General features: G+C 31.1%; 1 protein-coding gene across 13 annotated transcripts in view; it reads right to left on the bottom strand.

Moving 5' to 3' along the window:
* The window catches only part of LOC143255888 (uncharacterized), a 75,040-nt gene that overhangs the window by 33,515 nt on the left and 22,790 nt on the right, over positions 1-18,735 (bottom strand). For 7 of the 13 annotated variants that reach the window (XM_076512255.1, XM_076512256.1, XM_076512258.1 and 4 more), the window contains 5 exons: positions 16,754-17,771; positions 12,303-12,554; positions 8,449-8,677; positions 5,719-5,879; positions 1,048-1,245 (listed from right to left, as the gene is read on the bottom strand). In XM_076512255.1, the coding sequence (XP_076368370.1) occupies positions 1,048-1,245; positions 5,719-5,879; positions 8,449-8,677; positions 12,303-12,554; positions 16,754-17,452 (1,539 nt within the window). In that variant the 5' untranslated portion in view covers positions 17,453-17,771. Of the gene's footprint in view, positions 1-1,047; positions 1,246-5,703; positions 5,880-8,448; positions 8,678-12,302; positions 12,555-16,753; positions 17,772-18,735 lie in introns of all 13 variants that reach the window. The other 6 variants (XM_076512251.1, XM_076512252.1, XM_076512253.1 and 3 more) reach the window with 2 other exon arrangements.

Here is an 18,735-nt window from a genome sequence, read left to right as displayed (position 1 = left end):
AGTAATAAAAAGTCTTGAAAACATTACACAGCTAAAACTATCTTAAGCTAACTTAAATAATAATAAATCTATAGAATCTAAGGCAGATTCTACTTGAAAATATAGATTGATCATGATCATACAACAAAAACACCTACTGCACATATTTGCAGTCTCATCTGATTTATTAGAAATAATCAAATTAACAAAGTAGCAAACATACATGCTCACTACAAGCAAGAAAACCTATGCTGGAACCAACTAAAAAATACAGTTTTAAATAATATCAGCTTTCATCAATTTAGATTAAGATACAAACACATAATAAAAGATGATCAAATGAACACATTGCAGTTTGAAGAATTTCAAAATACTCCTTCAATAACAACAGGTTAAAATTTGAGTAAAACAATAGATACTGCCCCAAGCATATTGTTGCATGCCATGTATATTTATATAAATATTGTACAGTTTAAAAATACATTGTAAACTATGCAAGATACATTTTTGATTTATGCCTGTATTAATTCAAACAAGGTCCTGAATACCAAAATCATTTATGTAAAAAAAACTGAATAACTTTTCAAAATTCTGCAGAAAGTTTTATGTTTACACCAACTTCTGAGACAAATTTTAAATTTATTATTAATTAATAACTATATGAATTAGATACTGGAAGTCAACATCATGAAAACACACACATACATGCTATACCTGATTTGGACATCGCAATGATGCTTCCATGAATCATCATTAAGAAAATAGTTTCTTTTCTGTAAAATATTGTAATTTTGAATTATGACTTTTTTCTCTTATGCGAGACTGTGTTTGTTCAAAGTATTAATCTTTATGATAATATACTGTACAAACAGAAGGTATAAATTTTCAAATTACACAAATAACAGTTTGTCATTACAAACAAAGTCTAATTTTGGAAAGAACACAGAAACTATGTCTCAAATAGATAATTATTAGTTTAAACAGACAAATACAATCATATATCCAAGTACTGTATTATATAAGGAACATAGAGCTGCCCATTATTTGTCTTATGAAGTGTGTTCACACCTGAGTGAGATACTGTGCAGGCAAGACAACAAGGCCCGTCATATTGTTACTTCCAGAAAGAAGTGCACTGGTTCCAGGAGTGAGTTGACTAATACCAAGTGTACTGTTAGAAGCAGGATGATGTACTTGGGATGTAGTAGTAACAGTTGTTGCAGGAAATAAGACTCTCTGAACACTACTTGATGATTTAGAAGCAATCTAGTATCAAGCAAAAGACAATTTGATAACAATTTTGAAAAATATATTAAATATTACAACAGATACTTCTTTTTCAAAATATTTATCCACACTTTTAAAAAGTAGCCCCATCCCAAAAAGAGCTCTTTAGAGAAAAAAATTACAGAAGTCTTATAATTAGATTGCTTTTTATATTTTTTTTGCTGGGGTTTTCTAGACTGCAGAACAATACAGTTGGAGAACCTAGGTACATGCTATGCTGTTCATTGTTCTTATCATGCTATAGCAATCATAACATTCATTTTTTAAATGCTAAAGTAGGTCACTTAACCCTTTTGGCACTGAATAACAACTTTTAATGTTTGGCATGGCACTGAATATATACGTTTCATACTTCAACTAATTACAGTATCAGTACTAAAAGCATGATATCTTGGCAATAACTCAACAAAAGTCCCTGAAATATTCAGTGATTGTACTTAATACTATATATGTTAAATTCAATACATAAGAATAACAGGAATAAACGAAGGTCGCCTGCCGCACTGATCCTTCAAGTCGACTGCGTCGCCAACCCCATGGTAAGGGTTAATAAAAATTGTTTTTTGTCAGTTCAAAAACCTATCATAATAGTTGTCTTCTGTGAAACAGGCTAATACAAGGGGTTAGTACCCCTTCAAAGTCTTTTTTTTTCTTCTAAGACCAAAATATCTCAATTCGTGCAAAATATCCCAACAATGTAACCAGAAAAGAAAAGAAATAACACAAAATAAAATTGGGGATTCAATTCCTCACAGCCTTGCAAGTTGTTTTTAGAACAAGCTAGAATGTTGGCAGTACAACTCTTATTCTAAATAAAAAGGGCTAAAATTAAACTTTTAACACCCATTATGCCTTTTCTTCACAATAAGAGCAAAGCCCAAGAGCTGAACAAGTTTTCTTAAAGAGCCACAGGCTGCTGACTCCTGGGATGGTTTGGTGTTTTTTACTACATCAGTTAACGTGTAAATTCTTCGAAACTTCAATATCTTTTTCAATTTCATTTAGATGTAGAAAGAAGTTAAAGTAAACACATCTTAACTTTGCTTCTCGCTAGCTCTCTCTGGGACCTCCTTTTCTGCTAATTATCAATCAGCTGAATTTCTTGTGTTTTACTTGGTTATGATAGGTCATTTCTGTTAAACTGCATGAAAATATGAACTGTGCAGGAATGATAGAGGTGAAGGGCAACATCTTTAATGCAAGGTAAGGTACAGCTACTTTTTCTTTTATATTTACCTTGTGACCAAAGTAAGTAGCAAAGGTAAGCAAGATGTTGGTGATTGTGATCTTCCATGATTTGAAGAAGAAGAAAAAGAGGATGACATCCAAGAAGTGTTTGATCTATTATGGTCATTTATGTGGATACTAAACTGTGCAGTTTCCCCAGTTTTAACTGGTTTTCTGATCTGCTGGACCTAGCATTTCGAATCCTGTCTTTTCCTCTTTGAAATCAAATTCTTGCCCCTTCTGGCAATATTATTGTCAACTAGCTAGTTGTTGATCAATATATTTGTGTTGCAAATCACACCCTAAGACCTGTAGTAAGTAATGAAAAGTAGAAGGTAACTACAGTTTCAGGATCTTCAGGGTAGGAACCTGATGTGCCACAAGTCATGTTTTAAACCTTTACTGGGAAGACTACTACAATTCTGGCAATCCAGATTAGGACCATGACACACTAGAGGATTTGCCTTTGACTGACTCCCAAGTTATCAGGAATTACTCAATTGGCATGATTTACCACAAAACAAATGAATCACAACATGGTTAGAATTAATTTTTTTCCTGCCCCTACAGAGGTAGTCAGAAGAAAAGGTATGATAAATTTTAGTCTCTACATGGTGATCAGTGCAGTATGACATTACAATGAATCATGATGAATGACAGCAATATCATTTGCAAACTCATATGTGTCAGCTATTCTGCTGTTTAGCCTACATTAATTTAATGGAAGTATGTCAGAGATATTAGCCCAGAAAACCTTATGATCAGAAAACATACTTGTTTTTGTCAAATATCTAGCAAAATTAGTTTGAAGGCTATACGTGCTAGCTGTCCCTAACTTTCAAGTGATAGACTAAATGGATATTAACTGATTATACCACCCACCATCAACTCTTGGGCTATCCTTTATCACCAAACAATGGAATTGATAATCATGTAATAACATTCTTATGATTGAAAGAATGAGTACGTTTGGCAATGGATTTTGATCCCTTAACACGCAGATTACAAATTAATGGCCTAATCACCAGTCCATGCTAGGTTACAGAGACAGTTCTGAAGTTATATACATTATTATACATAAACATTTGTACTGGTCTACATTAATGTGGGGTAGTTTATACATACATGTTTACAAGAATGTAGTTTCTTTGTAAATAACTTTGCTTGGGTGTAGTTAATTCAGTTTAAAAGAAATTTTTATTTGCAATGTCTTATTAGCATAAAAAATGCTTTTGTTGTTGTTGTTGAAAGTTATTTCTTGTATGAAGTTGGTGTATGATGTTTTAAGTGTAGAAGGTTTATTTTTGAACAATATTATGAAAGGTTTTACTTTTAATTGCATGTGAAACATTTGTCACTGCAGGATTTCATTCTGTATTACTTATGGTTAAAAGGTTGTTCCCTAATATTTTAATATGTGAAGACTAATTTTCTTTGTTTAACTGTAATTCTGTATTACTTGTCATGTTTCTTATTAAAGGGTACTTTTCTCTTTTTACATGTTATAACTGAAAAAGTGAATGTAAATTTTGAGTAGAAATGCTGTTTTGAAAGAAATTTTGTTGTATTCACAGATGATGCACATTAATTGGTATTTTTACATTATTGTCATTCTTCAAAAGACATATATGATTTCTTTTTGTACACATAATTTTCTTTCCTTAAAAGTACTTTTTATTCCTGGTTTTGTTATTCACAGACTTATAGACTACTCTCTCCTAGAGAGACCAGCAAGTTGTGTAACCAATTTTCTTCATAGTACTGGTTAGTATTATTGAGTAAGTGGTATTACTGAAAAGATAACAAGTTTTACATTTTCTCAAGTGATATGCAATTTGTTTTTAATTATTCTGTAGTTTTAGAATTAGGGATGGCCAGGTCAACCTAGAAGTAAAGAGGAGGAAAATACAACACAGGACAGTAGGATATAATTTCTATTCACTTATATACCCTGCAAGTTTTGGAAATTTTTGTATTTACTTTCAGTTTAGTTATAAAACTGGTTATAATGCAAAAAGATATTTTCAATAAATGAGAAGTTCTTTATCTTAATTTTGGTTCAATTTAAATTATTCTTACCTACACTAAATGATTTATTTCTTTAAATTTCGTGTCTTGCAAAAACAAATCTAGTACTGAGTATTAAGACTCATGACGCAGCTTTGAGCAAAGCTAATATCATGTAACATTTTATTCTAATTTCACCAATTTTAATGATTTTCATATAATGACACTATTTTTCAATCGTTACATATGCAAGTACTCTAGATTTAAAATTATAATTCAATGAAAATGAACAAATTTCACACAATGTTACTAACATACAAGAGTAAAATGCAGTTATGCAGAGAATGATTTCAGACCCATATGGAACAAGGTCCATCATATTTCAACACGTTACATAAGGTTATGATTCATATATGATATTTTACATTTTTGAAATTAAAAATAAAATTTCAAACAGCAGTACTTTGAGGTTCACATACTTCAAAGCTAAACAAACTCGAGTCTTGGAACAGACTATGAAAAGATACAGTGATATGGTCTGAGACTTGCATCATTTAATGTGTAAACAATTTTAACACTGAGAAACTAACTAGCAAAAAGCATTGGAACAGTTTAATACATTTTTGCTGAAACTTCCTGTAGCTTTAAGTACAACTATGTATCAAGTATCTCACATGAGATAAATGTTTTCCAAGTTATAAAAAACAAATGTTACATTCTACACGAGCCAGCTATTTAAATATGGCTCTTATAAATTTTGTAGGATGAGCAGAGAGTACATTTATTTTACAATGGTAAAAACAATATTTGTTCTGCATAAAGCAATAAAATGATAACCCCTCCATTCTTAACTTACTTAACATAAAAGCAGTGACACGCATATAATAGTAACATTTGTACTTACATAGTATATAAAAAATACTAATGATACAAAAAGTATGCATTATCCATATGTAAATGACAATTTACTTTTTTGGCATTAAATAATGACAGGAAGACAATACATATTTGTATCAATTACATATTACGTAGCTTAGAAAATACAGTACAAGTATAATCTGTATGTATTTATAAGAAACAATGCAATTTAAAAAATAACAAATACAGTTATCTACAACGAACAACAAAACTCATGAATCTCAACAGAAAATTTGAAATATTCTATTATTTCAAGTTTTATTTTCAACAAAAGGTCTATTTTACACTTAAGATCTTGACCTGACTATGTCCTGAGATGGCCGGAACAATTGGAACGGCAAAGCGTAGCTGGTTTGATGACATTCCAACAGTTTGCACAGTAGATGTGCCTACTTGAGCACTGTGAGCCAGGTTTCTGATACCACTAACAGGTCCAACTGTGGCAGTTCTAGGTGTTACAACTGTGAGAAGAACAAACCATACAAAAAGGTATGAAAGTATAATTAGTAAGAATTAAACATAAATTCATAATTTATCATAAACATTCACAGTTTAGGCAGTAAATAAATTTGATGGATAGAAGTATTAAAATTTTAAATTAATATTATATATGAAAGTAACCAGTATCAATCATTGTCCATGTAGCAAAAGATACTTGTTGGTCTACAAAGAATCAATCCTCTTCTCTCATGGCAATGTTGCAATAGAAGACTGACGTTTGGGTTTGAGAAAAAGAGATATTCTCAAGCAGAATGTCACAAGGGAATTTATAGCTATAGTTGACCCAGTGCAGGAAACTAGGGTTGCACTGGCAGAGTAGAATTACCAGAAAAATATGACAAAATGTAATTACCACACATTCAAAGCACTCATGTGTCAAGAATCACAGATTTTAAAAAAATTAATAATTATATGCTGTGTATTGAATAAAAAATGGTGATTAAAAAGATGCAAGAATCACAAGGTGATAAAAAAATAAGAATAAAAAAATACAGTACAAATTTAAAGATCAGATAATTTGAGTGAAATATTAAGAAATGGAATTCTATCAAGATAAGAACATCTTGAATATGAAAATCTATCTCAATATTAAAAAAGTAATAACAACCAAAGGTATGTTTATCTGAGACATCCAACTGTCTTTCTTGATAAAGACTAATAAATTAAAGAAATTCATTATTTTAATAAAATGTACAAACAGGAATTAATTGACTGAAAAAAATTAAAAAATGGACACGGATCAAAAGGCCTTTACTTGCCTACACCTTTAAAAGAGACAACCTTCTTGTACAAAAGACTGATACAGCATAGAGAAAAAAACAAAACAAATCGGAGTACGAAAATGTAACAAATCTCAGATGATTGTGGACATTTTTAAAAACTGCAAGATCCAATGATTAAGAATCATAATTTGCTAGTGATTTGAAAACCATTCTAAATTACCTTTCACTGGATGGTTAGAAAAGAATGTAGTCTAATGGAATGATGAAAGACATTAACAAGAAGTAAGTGTGATAAAAGTATGGCAGTACGAAAAAAAAAAAAAGCATGAAAGTACTGTTGATAGGAACAAAAAACACTCCAAAAATATTCTCCCTCTTTCTGAAGGATTCAAGAAGTCATAAAGTCATTTGTAAAAACTATGCAGAGAAGGAAAGACAGAATAAATGAGAGAAGCAAAAGCAAGAAAAAAAAACCGTGATGCAGATCCCTAGTTCTAGAAAACAATAAGCATCAGGAAAAAAAAACAACACAAGCAAGAGAGAAATTTTGAGAAACTTCTCAGCCTCCTTAGATGCCAGCTTTCAAGTGAAGGTAAAAATGAAGTTAAACAAGTAGAAGACATACATTCCATACTTAAATGTAGAACAGATGGAGATCCCAATTTTGAAATAGTACTTATATGCATTAGTGGGAGAAAAATGTAACAACACTAGAACTGAAAAAATAAGAAGACATTTAAGAATATGGGAAGTGACAAATTTTTTTGAAATGCTATGGTCTACTAGAAACATCTTAAGATAAAAAAACAATTAGACAATAAAGCTGTCAGAATCAAATAGAGAATCAGTAAATTCAAATGGTTCTAATTCTAGGTAAACAAACTGAATTACAAAATGTATCAAAAAAAAAAAAATTGAAAAATCCACTTCAGCATAGTGAAAGTCTACAACCAGTGTGTGACAATGATGTTGCAATAATTTCATAAAACAAGAATAAAATGGACCATGCTTCAAGGTGTTTAGATGAAGATTCATTGTGAAAAATAATAATTCCAAGAGGAAAAATTACAAAATAGCAAGAACTAGTTTTAAAAGATAATATTCACTTCTGACTCTGATTCAATTTCAGAGGGTTGAAAACGTAATATTAAAATGATTTTGAATATGCACGTCTGCAAATGACATGACAATTGCAACTGAAAGAAAAAAAATGTAGTGGAACAAAAGGTACAAAAGCTATATTGTTCTTATGCACAAGTTGGTCTATAGAAAATGAGAAAAGATGAGTAGTTTACTTTGAACATGACAGCATTAAGACCTGATCTTATGCAATGTAAATTATGTTGCAAGGGTACCACCAAGATGCACAGTCGTCAGAGAGGGGATGACTAGACGCTACAACAGACTATAACTACACAAGCTTCAAATTCAATTTGAAGTCATGTACTCAATGTAAATTAGCCCTCTAGCACTGAAAGATAAAGTAAAATAGCAGAGTTTTTCTTTCTCAAGATATTACTACAAACACAATACTTTGAAGATGTCCTTTAATATCATCATTAAAACTTTATTAAAAGTTGATTAAAGAAATACATTTTGTGAACAATTCTTTTGAATTAGTCAAGATTTAAAAGTTCCATTCAGTTAAAACAAATTCACTTTTTAATATAGTGAAATGTATGTAACAGTAGGCTTTCAATGGCCTTTGCTGATTGTCTCAGATTGTTTAGTGTTATAGAAAACTAAGAACTTAAGATATAACATCAAAAAATATATTATGACAGAAAGCAAAGTGCATTCTTTTTACCTGTGGATACTGGGGTCTGTTGAGTAGAAGCAGTTACAAGTCTTACATAAGGGAATTTACTCCCAGGCACCTGGATTGGACATACAACAGGTGGAGCTCCAGGTCCTGACAGGTTAGCAGTAGGCAAATTACCTGGTTTCATCACAACCTGAGGTAAACCACTTGCAGCAACTAATTTTATTGTTTGAGGAACTGACCCTGCTGCAGAAGTTGATGATTTCACAGTTGCCTGAAAGAGCGGTATGTCAACAATTCAAAAGTTCCAAATATTTTTCCCATATACCCATTTCTATACTTAATAAAATATTTATAAAAATGTTGCAAATATATTCTTTCTAGATTTTATATTGTATTTCTTTTAAATTTTTTTCTTCTGTTTAAACAGCAAATTTTTATGTCTAATGTACATACAATTACATTATGTTTGGATTCACATTTATCTTTGAAAACTGGTATATCATATAAAGAGTGTCAATTTAAAAAACCATTTAGCTCAATATACTGTAATAATGTTATTAATAATAGTTGATAACACACACTCAAACATAAAAAAAACCATTAGCACAAAAAGAGTTTAATTACAGGATTTTGTAAATGTATGTTTACCTGAAGTGTGATATAAACTAAAAATGGCATAAATTAAACTCTCACTGGTAGAATTTCACATTGTTGAGTCTGACCGATTATATTTTAAAATCATATTTGATGCTGTTTTAAGTACTGTATAATTTAGCATACAATGGCACTAAGACTTATTACTGTTGGTCCCTTCCAATCCACCTGGTATGGCTTCGATGTACCCTATTCAGACATTGCAAGTTTCATTCATCCACTCAATTTTACACGACTTTTTTTAATGCAGAACAACTTAAAATTGTTGGTCAGTCACCCAAGAGGATTTTTTCAGAAGTACATGCATTCAATACAAGAAAACATGTTCATTTAGGCATGATAAACAGCTAGTGATAAAATGATAAAACTGACGAGAGAGGGAATAAATGTGAATTGTCACTTAAAAACAAAGCCAGCCATTTTGCCTAATGAGTGTGTTGTTTCTATGGTAAGTACTTATCCGTTTTCTTGTCCTTGGCAATGCTGTATGCTGCAATAAAATCCCTGTAAACTAAATGCAAGATTTGTCATATTTATCATTTTCTATGGAAAATGAAGCATTTTTAGATGTAACCCAACTAAAGACTGAACTGTCATGTTGTCGTCTACTATAAAAATGTAAGACATACGGAAAACAGTTACAGGGTGGTGGCAGTAGTGAGCAGAAAGAAAAAATAACAATGAAAGGGTCAAAGTGGAAAAACTTACCCAGAAAATGTGTAACAAGAATAAAAGAAAAAGGTAAGTCAGAAGAAGTTCCTTGGGGAAAAGTAGAGAATGAGTTTTATTCTTAAGTTCCACAACTTGCAGAACTTTCAGATAAAAGGCATCAGTGAGAAATAGGGAAAACTACGAAATATCACAATAAGAGTACCAAATACATTAAGCATAGATATGTTTTGGATAAACCCAAAAAACACATCTAGCAAAAAGTGTAAAGAGGTTATATGAAGATATGGTGTTAAATATGAAAAAATGTCTAATGCAATATGTAGAAAATTTTATATATACATTCCAGAGGTTTGTAGAGATAAACCAATAGAAGATTTATGAGACCAGATTTATTTGTGTCCTCATGAACAGATCAACTGATAAAGAAATGACTCAAGAGCTGGTGAGCTTGGAACCTAAGTAATCAATAACGGGACATTTGATCCCATTAAGACAGAAACAAGAATATTTCTGGATAAAGAAGCTGTTTGCTCTAATATTAATCAAGATAAGTTTATAATCAAACCAAAAGCATTACAAAATGGTTAAAAGTGGCAATGGGACAAGACACCAAATCTCACACATGCTCTGGTCGAGAAAAAAAGTACAAAACAGCCAGCAGACACTTTATATTTTATGAAGATGAATCAAAGTATATGGGTGAAAAACACCATTCATGTTATGTACATAAGTGAGTTAAGAAGACTCAAATCCTCACGATTTTAAGTATTACAATACAATTCCAAATAATAGTAGGGCCATGAATAATAGTGCAGGATGGAAAATGGAGGGTTTTTCCTCTGTACATCTATCATGTAACCTTCTGGACAGTTGGCTGTCAAAAGACAAGGGAGTAAAAATGTGTACACAGTTCTTTAAATTTAATCTTCACTGATAAAGTATACGAGTTGTAATGTTAATTTATGAATCATCTAATAAAACTGGCAAGTTATTGACTGGCAACCTGCCAATTTCCTTTAAATTAAATGGAGAGAATTCAAATTTGAGTTTTGAATATGTCAAAGCCTATACATTACTTTATGACACAGCTCTCAACAGGTCACACAGAACTATACAGACTAGCATGTACTTGCTTAACATACAATGACCATGGGGACCAAGATTTCTTTCAAGCAAGCAATACTAGCAGATTTCCTTGCCTTATCAGCCAAAATTTTAATAATCATACATCCCTGAATAAGTGTCATACAGGGATGGAAAATGCCTAAAAATACATAATTGTACATGTATAATTATTCTGAATTCTATAGTATAGTTGCATTAAAGTAAAAACTAAGTTAGAAAAACATGCATGGTGAAAAGAAATTGTTGAATTTATAAACACTTGGCTGAAATATTTAAAATCGAATACTTGTTTACAATATTACTTGCATTAAAGCTTTCAAAGTTAATAAAAATGTTGTTCCCTTGTTACATGCATTTTTTTTGTAGTTTCTTACTACTCTGCTGAATTACTTGTCCTGCTTTTTTACAATATATAGAATAACATGTATGTAAAAATGGCTCGTCTGGGTTAAGAAGATATTTTACATAGAGGAGCGAACGACATTTCGACCTTCATGAACCTGACAATGATCGAAGAAGGTTGAAATGTTGTTCGCTCCTCTACATAAAACAAGCCGTTTTTACATATATATTTTCTCTACAAGTGGGTTTTCTCGACATCATTGATTAGTATATAGAATACGTTAAAATATTGACAACTTACAAAAAAAAAGAAGAAAAAACACTACAAGTGAAACTTTAGATCCACTCATTCAAGAGGACAAGCTTACAAAAAATATTTTATAAGTCTGCTATGATTACATCCTGTAATAACAATACAACTATACAATGTGAGAAATTAATTTGTAGAAATGTTTAATCTATGCTTAGATTGAACATCATATTTTTCCATTAGCCACAATAGTGAATAAAAAGCACATTTCCTTTGATTAAACATTTACCATTCACAACAAATTATGTAACATTTATTCAGGCATGTACCAACTCAAAACTTACTGATTTAGACAGTGACTTTCCACTAAAAACCATATTACCCACACTTCAATGATAGAATATTAAAAATATAATGGAAAAAAAAAAGAAGTTTAACAACCATATTCACTTGCTGTACATTATACCAAATATACAATTATATTTGAATGATGTCAATTAAAAACTTTAGCAACAATTCAGTTGTACCTCTTCCATTTCCTGATGAAATTATTATATGGTTTGGCCTATTAAATAATTAATACACTTATTAAATTTAAATTGAAGAATATTAATTTAACTTGTAATTTGTTTAGTTTGGATACTATTTGTTGGCTCGCTAACACAAAAATTACACATAATGGTTTAGTGCTGTATTATTCTTGGATTATCCAAAAGAAAATGCTAAAGACTGCAAACCTTTGATTAACAAAGCCTGCACATTTTTGTTCTTTAAAATATTATAAAAAAACTAATCTCGTTTTCATAAGAAAAATCCAGCTATACTGTTTTTACACAAGATACATTTTACATACTGGAACAACAGTCTTCCAGAGAACTTTAGTTGTTGTTGCTGGTATTGTTGTCTGCTTGGCTATTGTACACGTAGTAGTTACTGTTGGTGTAGATCCTCCAGCAATGGCAGTTGCTATGGCTACTTTTGGGAAATTTGGTGTCATCCCACATGCTGGCGCTGGAGCAATTTTTTGGGGTGACTTGGGAAGAGAGACAGGAATCATGGTAACTTTTGTTCCTGAGGACTTCACAGGGGACAGCAAATAAAACCCCTTAAAAAGTATACAGACAGTTATTGCACAGTATCTGCATAAATACAAGCAAGATAAAGTGCACTTTTAATAGGAAGATAAAACAACTTACTATAAACATCAATATACCTTTTCACAGTTAAACTACTTAAATTAGGCCTTTATTTCTCCACTTTCAAAACTATGAATGAATTGTATTCTAAGCAATTATATTAATTATAGTTATGGAGCCACAAGACCACAACACATTACTAGTTTTTCAATATCTTTATTAAACAGCTGCGCTTGTAATCTTCACAATTCATAAAACAAAAAACTTATAAAATAATCCTAATTAAAAAAATTTGTATTATTAAACAGTATCAAATAAAATTAAGTAGGTGCATAAAAGTGCATACTTTCTTGCAATATAGAACTGACTGGTTCAGATTTGTAAGTTCACATTACCATTTCTGTGACACTCATTTGTATTTGATTTTGCTCAGTCTACTGCAAGCCCACCAGAACTTCCTTTAATACAGGATTCTAATGAATCGAAATCTATGTTAATGCAGATTAAATGCAAGTTTCGTAGGAAGAGGTATAAAAGTATTAGTTTAGTACTTTGTGCAATAGAAATATTTCTAAAAACAGGACATGAAGTATGTCAAGTTACTGTTAAGTTTTACAGATAAGAGTTTAGCTTCATAAGCTATTAGCAATCTATCAACAACACTTAAGTTTTAAACAGGGGGATAAAATGTACAAGTTGGTGAAATACTCAAGTTTTTTCTTCTTTTTATGTAATACATTTCTGATTCAAAATCCATAAAGCAATAATCCAAAATACATAAAAAGGTATAACACCTATGTATGACGCTTGATTTTAATCGAGATTATTCTTAATTTCTAATCTGTGTATTTTGCAAGAAATTAAGCATTTTTTTAAGAACAGAAGTACAAAACATGAATTGACATCTAAGTTTCAGCTTTTACAAAAACTTACTGGGATCATTACTGTTACAATAAAACAAATTAACAGCAGTGTGTAGTGGGAAGGTAGAAGATGTTTAACACATAAAATAAACCAGTTTCAGTTAAAACATTTGATAGTTAAACTGCTTAAAACTTAGTCGCTCTCAACAGGTTATATTAACTCTCAACAGGTAAGGGCCGAGTCCGAGTGACTTGTGTTGGTTTTTAATTGAAATTCTAACACAACTATGCTGCTCTCTACCCCACATTTTCTGTACTCTATTCTTAATCAATTTTTGAATGTTGAATAAAATAAATTTGTTATCATGGTACTGTTAATTACTGTTGCAATTATTTGTTTGACACCTGTGGCTCATTCTGACCCCACTATAATATAGAGAAAAGATTTCTGAAAAGATTACACAATGGTTATTTTCAACTACCATTTATGATACAAATATTTTATCTTACTAGTTAAGGGTCAAGGGGAATAATTACGATCATTAATATCTGTCCTTTCATGTCATGATATGCATATGAAAATGGAAGTAAATTGTACTTTCAAAGCTTTCCTTTTCATATTGGGTCATGATTATCAAAAGTCACTGATGGATAACTTAAATATCAAATAAGATCCATCAATTTAGCTGATGATAACATACTTCAAGAATAAAAAACTATATAGGCTCAGAGTAACTAATCTCACAAGTACAATGACCAGACAATATCCCACATATAATAACTCAGAGTTTAAGTAAAAAAAAAGGCATTGTCAAGAAACTTCAGTTACTTTCCCAATCTCAAAAGAAGAGTAAATACATTCTCCAATATTGAAATAAAAGACCACAAATTGGAAGAATACAAAGATAAATTACAAGAACTGTTTGATAATTTCTTAGACAGGTTTGAGGACATGCAGAAGATAAAGCCCTGCTTTGCCTTTCTTGTAAATCCATTCATGGTTGATGTGATCAATGATGGTTGTGCAATTCTTGAACCTCTGGTTACAGAATCATCTGCTGTGGAAATTGAACTAACAGAGCTACAAGAGGATCTGGGTCTAAAGATAATCCATATATCTCTTCTTCAATTGAGTTCTGGAAGCAAGTTCCAAAAATAGAATATCCTGTACTGAGGAAAACCAGTGAGCAACTTGTCTCAATTTTCAGCACAACATACTGCTATGAATCACTGGACTGTGTAACGAAGTTAAGAAGTCAAAGCATCGTGCAATCCTTACAAATCAACACCTGACGGAGCTAACTTGTACAGCTCAGACAACACATCAACCTGAATTTCAATGACTCATAACCAAGATGGACACTCACAAGACTTCTACTGGAGTAAATAACCTGATAATAACAATGTTTGTTTGCATCAGAAAAATATTACAATAAGACAAATTTTGTAAGGTGGTATCTGATTAAAATCTTTAATTTTATTGTTTTAGATATTTTCCTACATGTTTTGACCACATATTCACTAAGACAAATAAATATGATTAAAAATATCTGTTTTTATCCCTTTTATTTTTCGCCATCTCCTTTAAATGTTAATGAAATGCAAATTTGCATATTTTGTAGATGTTTCTGTAGTTCATTACCATATTAAATATGCACAATGTAATTAAACCAGTAATCAACCAGGATTTTGAAAACATTTGGTGTGTGTGTGTGTGTGTGTGTGTGTGTGTGTGTGTGTGTGTGTGTGTGTGTGTAAATATATCTGTTAATGTAACACTGTGCATGTAACAATATCAAACATCTGTGTGTTAAAATATCTGTTCATGTCTTGCAGCTCTCAAACATCTGAAGTTTATCGCATGTGACACTTACGTTAAGCAAGTTTGGCCACCTCAGGTCTATGTTAACCTAAAGGTTACAGCAATTCATTTCCTGAATATCAAATATGCATGTATTCTCACAGCAAAGTAAACAGTACAAAGCCAGCAAGCAGCCAAAGAGAAATGAACAAAAAGTTGTAAGACAGTAAATAAGCAGTCAAAGACTATTCATTGTGACAGAATGCAGAGATGATTCCTGGTGCTTACAATTAGAACTGTCATACAATAAACCAAAAACGTAAAAACTTGAGAGGCTTGAATGAAGTTATGGACTTCAAACATACAACATAATTACAATCTATAGATATCTCCCCCCCCCCAAAAGAGACAAATTTTACTAGCCATTTTTTTTTAAATTGGTAATTACAATAAACATAAAATCAATATAATTTTTGAGTTTACTCTTCTATATATCCTACTTAACACTTGTATGAAAATTATGTATTCAATGGCTAAATGATACAGACAAATTTACACTATAAATTGGCAACTATTGGGAAAATAACCAAAACCTATAGAATATCTATTTATTGTCCCATTTTCAAATAAAGTCTGATGCTGATTTAGAAATTGTAATTTTTTAGTGTTATTCTAATTTAGACATTAGTATTTCTTCACAAAATTCATTGAAAGATGTAATGTTTATTGAAGTTGAAAAATTTACATTATATTCATTATTAATATGGTGCAAGAAAAGTTTATAACTTTTCATTATTCATTATTAATATGGTGCAAGAAAAGTTTATAACTTTTCATTATTCATTACTAATATGGTGCAAGAAAAGTACAAGTTAAAAGTTATAAACTTCTTTTTTAATACTTTAATAAAAATAATAGATAATATAGTCAATGTACTTGTACACACAGTTTGGTTTTCATCAATGTTTTAATGAATATAATCCAACAAACAAAAGCACTCGTTTCCAAAAACCTGTTTTCTTCACGTCTTAAACAGCAATTATGCTTACAAATTATGTAAAACAAATAAGTTTTAATTAAAATAGAATGTGCATGTATTATTACAAATTTTTTATTAATATCAGATAATTGCTCCGATGTAAACTTCATAACTTCTTTAAAAAGATTGAGTAGAGAAATTTTTAGTTATCATTACAGAGCTATAAATACTTTAATTGAAATAACTTTCATTTGAAAAATTACCATGGTAATTCATGCATAACAGTTGTTTTTGTTTGAATAGTATCAACATATCAAAAGAGCTTGATAAAGCTTGTTTGAAATTTTATGCTAAGATATACAGGAATGTTCTATCAAAACATTTCACTAAGATTCATTTAATGCAACTACACACCAATAAAGGACAAATTTCTATTAGGATTAGACAAATCCCAAAGGGTGATATTATGACTGTTAAAATACATTATAATATGAATATTTTTATGTAAAACACATAACCACATACCTGCTTGTTGGAGTTACCAGTAATACCACGCACAACAGAAGGTCCAGTGGATGTAATAGGTTTATTGACAGAGTAAGATTTACCTGGACTGGCCAGTAAGATTGCATGTTGTTGACTGGTTAATGACCCAGTAGCCACATTAGTGACTGAAACAGCAACTGGACTCCCCGACTGATTACTCACCAATGAATTTTTGGAAAGCATGATTTTTGTAACTGACTGACCACTAGGCACAAGACAAGGTCGCTTGGGTGCAGTCTGGGCTACAAGTGGAGTCTGCTGGGGCATTGTGACTGTGGAATGAGGAACAACAATCTTTTCAGAATTTTTCCCAAGAGTCAAAGGCACATAAACTGTTGAAGTACATACAGTAGAGGGCTGAGAACACACAAGAGTGGCTGGCTTATTCAACTGTCCAACAGGTTGAAAGGAGGCCACTACTGTAGGAATTGAGACCGAAAGAGAACTGTGGTTAGGTGGTTGCGGTTTCTGAAGAATGACAACCTGCTGTTTGGATGTATTCACATTCACTGCAGAATTCCCAGCAGCACTAACAACTGTAACTGGTAAGGTTTCTCCTAAAAAGTGAACATTAGTATTTACATTATCAGTTGAGTCATTCATTTCTGTTGCAAGTGTCACCATAGTAAATGGTGTAACAAGTTCTTTATCAGTACTGACCTGACGTGTGTCCTTCATCAATGGAAATGTCACTTTATAGCAATTCCCAATTCAAAAAACTTTGGTTCCCAGTAGTAACAGATTTGTTATGTAAATGATCTGACAATGGAGCCAGAATTGTCAACCCTGGAAGTTTAGAGTTTTCTACATTATTATCCAACCGATTGGAAAAGTCATCCAATTCCTCTTTTATCTTTTACAGATCATGAGTTACTAGACTAACACCTTTCTGTTCTCTCTCTCTCTCTCGTACTAATAACAGCCTTTTCTTGGGAGGTGTGTGGACTTGTAACTTCATCTATGTTACCAACATCACTGCTTTGTTCAACAGTAGGATCTAAAAGGTTTAAAAAATAATAATTCTAAATTGGCCAAAAACAAGATGTAAAAAGTCAGAAAACTTTTAATCACAATAAATTTAAAGATTTGTCATTATCTTATGTGCTTAGAAAATAATGTAATCTCTCAAATAACCTAGAGTAAGATGTTAAATGTTAAAAACAGTAGATCTAAAGGTTTTGTCAAATTATGTTAAAATTATCTTACAACTGAGATCATGTTATTAAATTTCTCTACACTGGAATCTCAAAACTTAGAGAAAATTGTGCTAGCTACATTTTATAAAGCTTTCCATGGTTTAGGTAATTGCATTTTTACTATCAAGGAGATCAAGTTCTTCCTTGCACACTTTTGCTAAAAAAACAGGTATGGAGAGGATATGGAATGTACCTATTCACAGGTTGGAATCCAATTTTAATTCAAATGTAAATGCTAGTAACTCCTGATCAAAGGAGAGTTAACTGTATAGAACAAAAACTTAGTTGTACATTACAAGTTGTCTGGAAACACACAATGTCTTAAACAAATTTGATAAAATATTAAAATGTATAATATTAGAATAGATCAGTTGAATATACTTACTATTAAATAGTGTAACTGTAAACTCAACATTCTTATGAAATGTTCAGGAATACAGAAAAATAGACAGTTCATACAATTTGTTACTTGAAGAAGTCACAAAATCACTAACAAATAAAACAGAAATTTTGAGTTGCTTAACAAACTATATTAATAGAGGTATTCTTAAATGTCACAAAAACCTTTACAAATTCAGTAGTAGTGTTAAAATTCACAAATCTGTCAATGCAAAATTCACCACATATGTGAAAGCAACACTATTAAAGCCAGACACTTTGATATACTATATTTCCTGAGAGCAGCAATTACATCTATTAGCATCACAAACTAATTGTTTAAGCAAAGTTAGCATTTCTAACTATTTCTCTTCAATTATATCAGCA

This window comes from Tachypleus tridentatus, chromosome 7, assembly GCF_004210375.1.
Source record: "Tachypleus tridentatus isolate NWPU-2018 chromosome 7, ASM421037v1, whole genome shotgun sequence".
NCBI lineage: Eukaryota > Metazoa > Arthropoda > Merostomata > Xiphosura > Limulidae > Tachypleus > Tachypleus tridentatus.
This window is presented reverse-complemented; position numbering and strand designations above follow the sequence as displayed.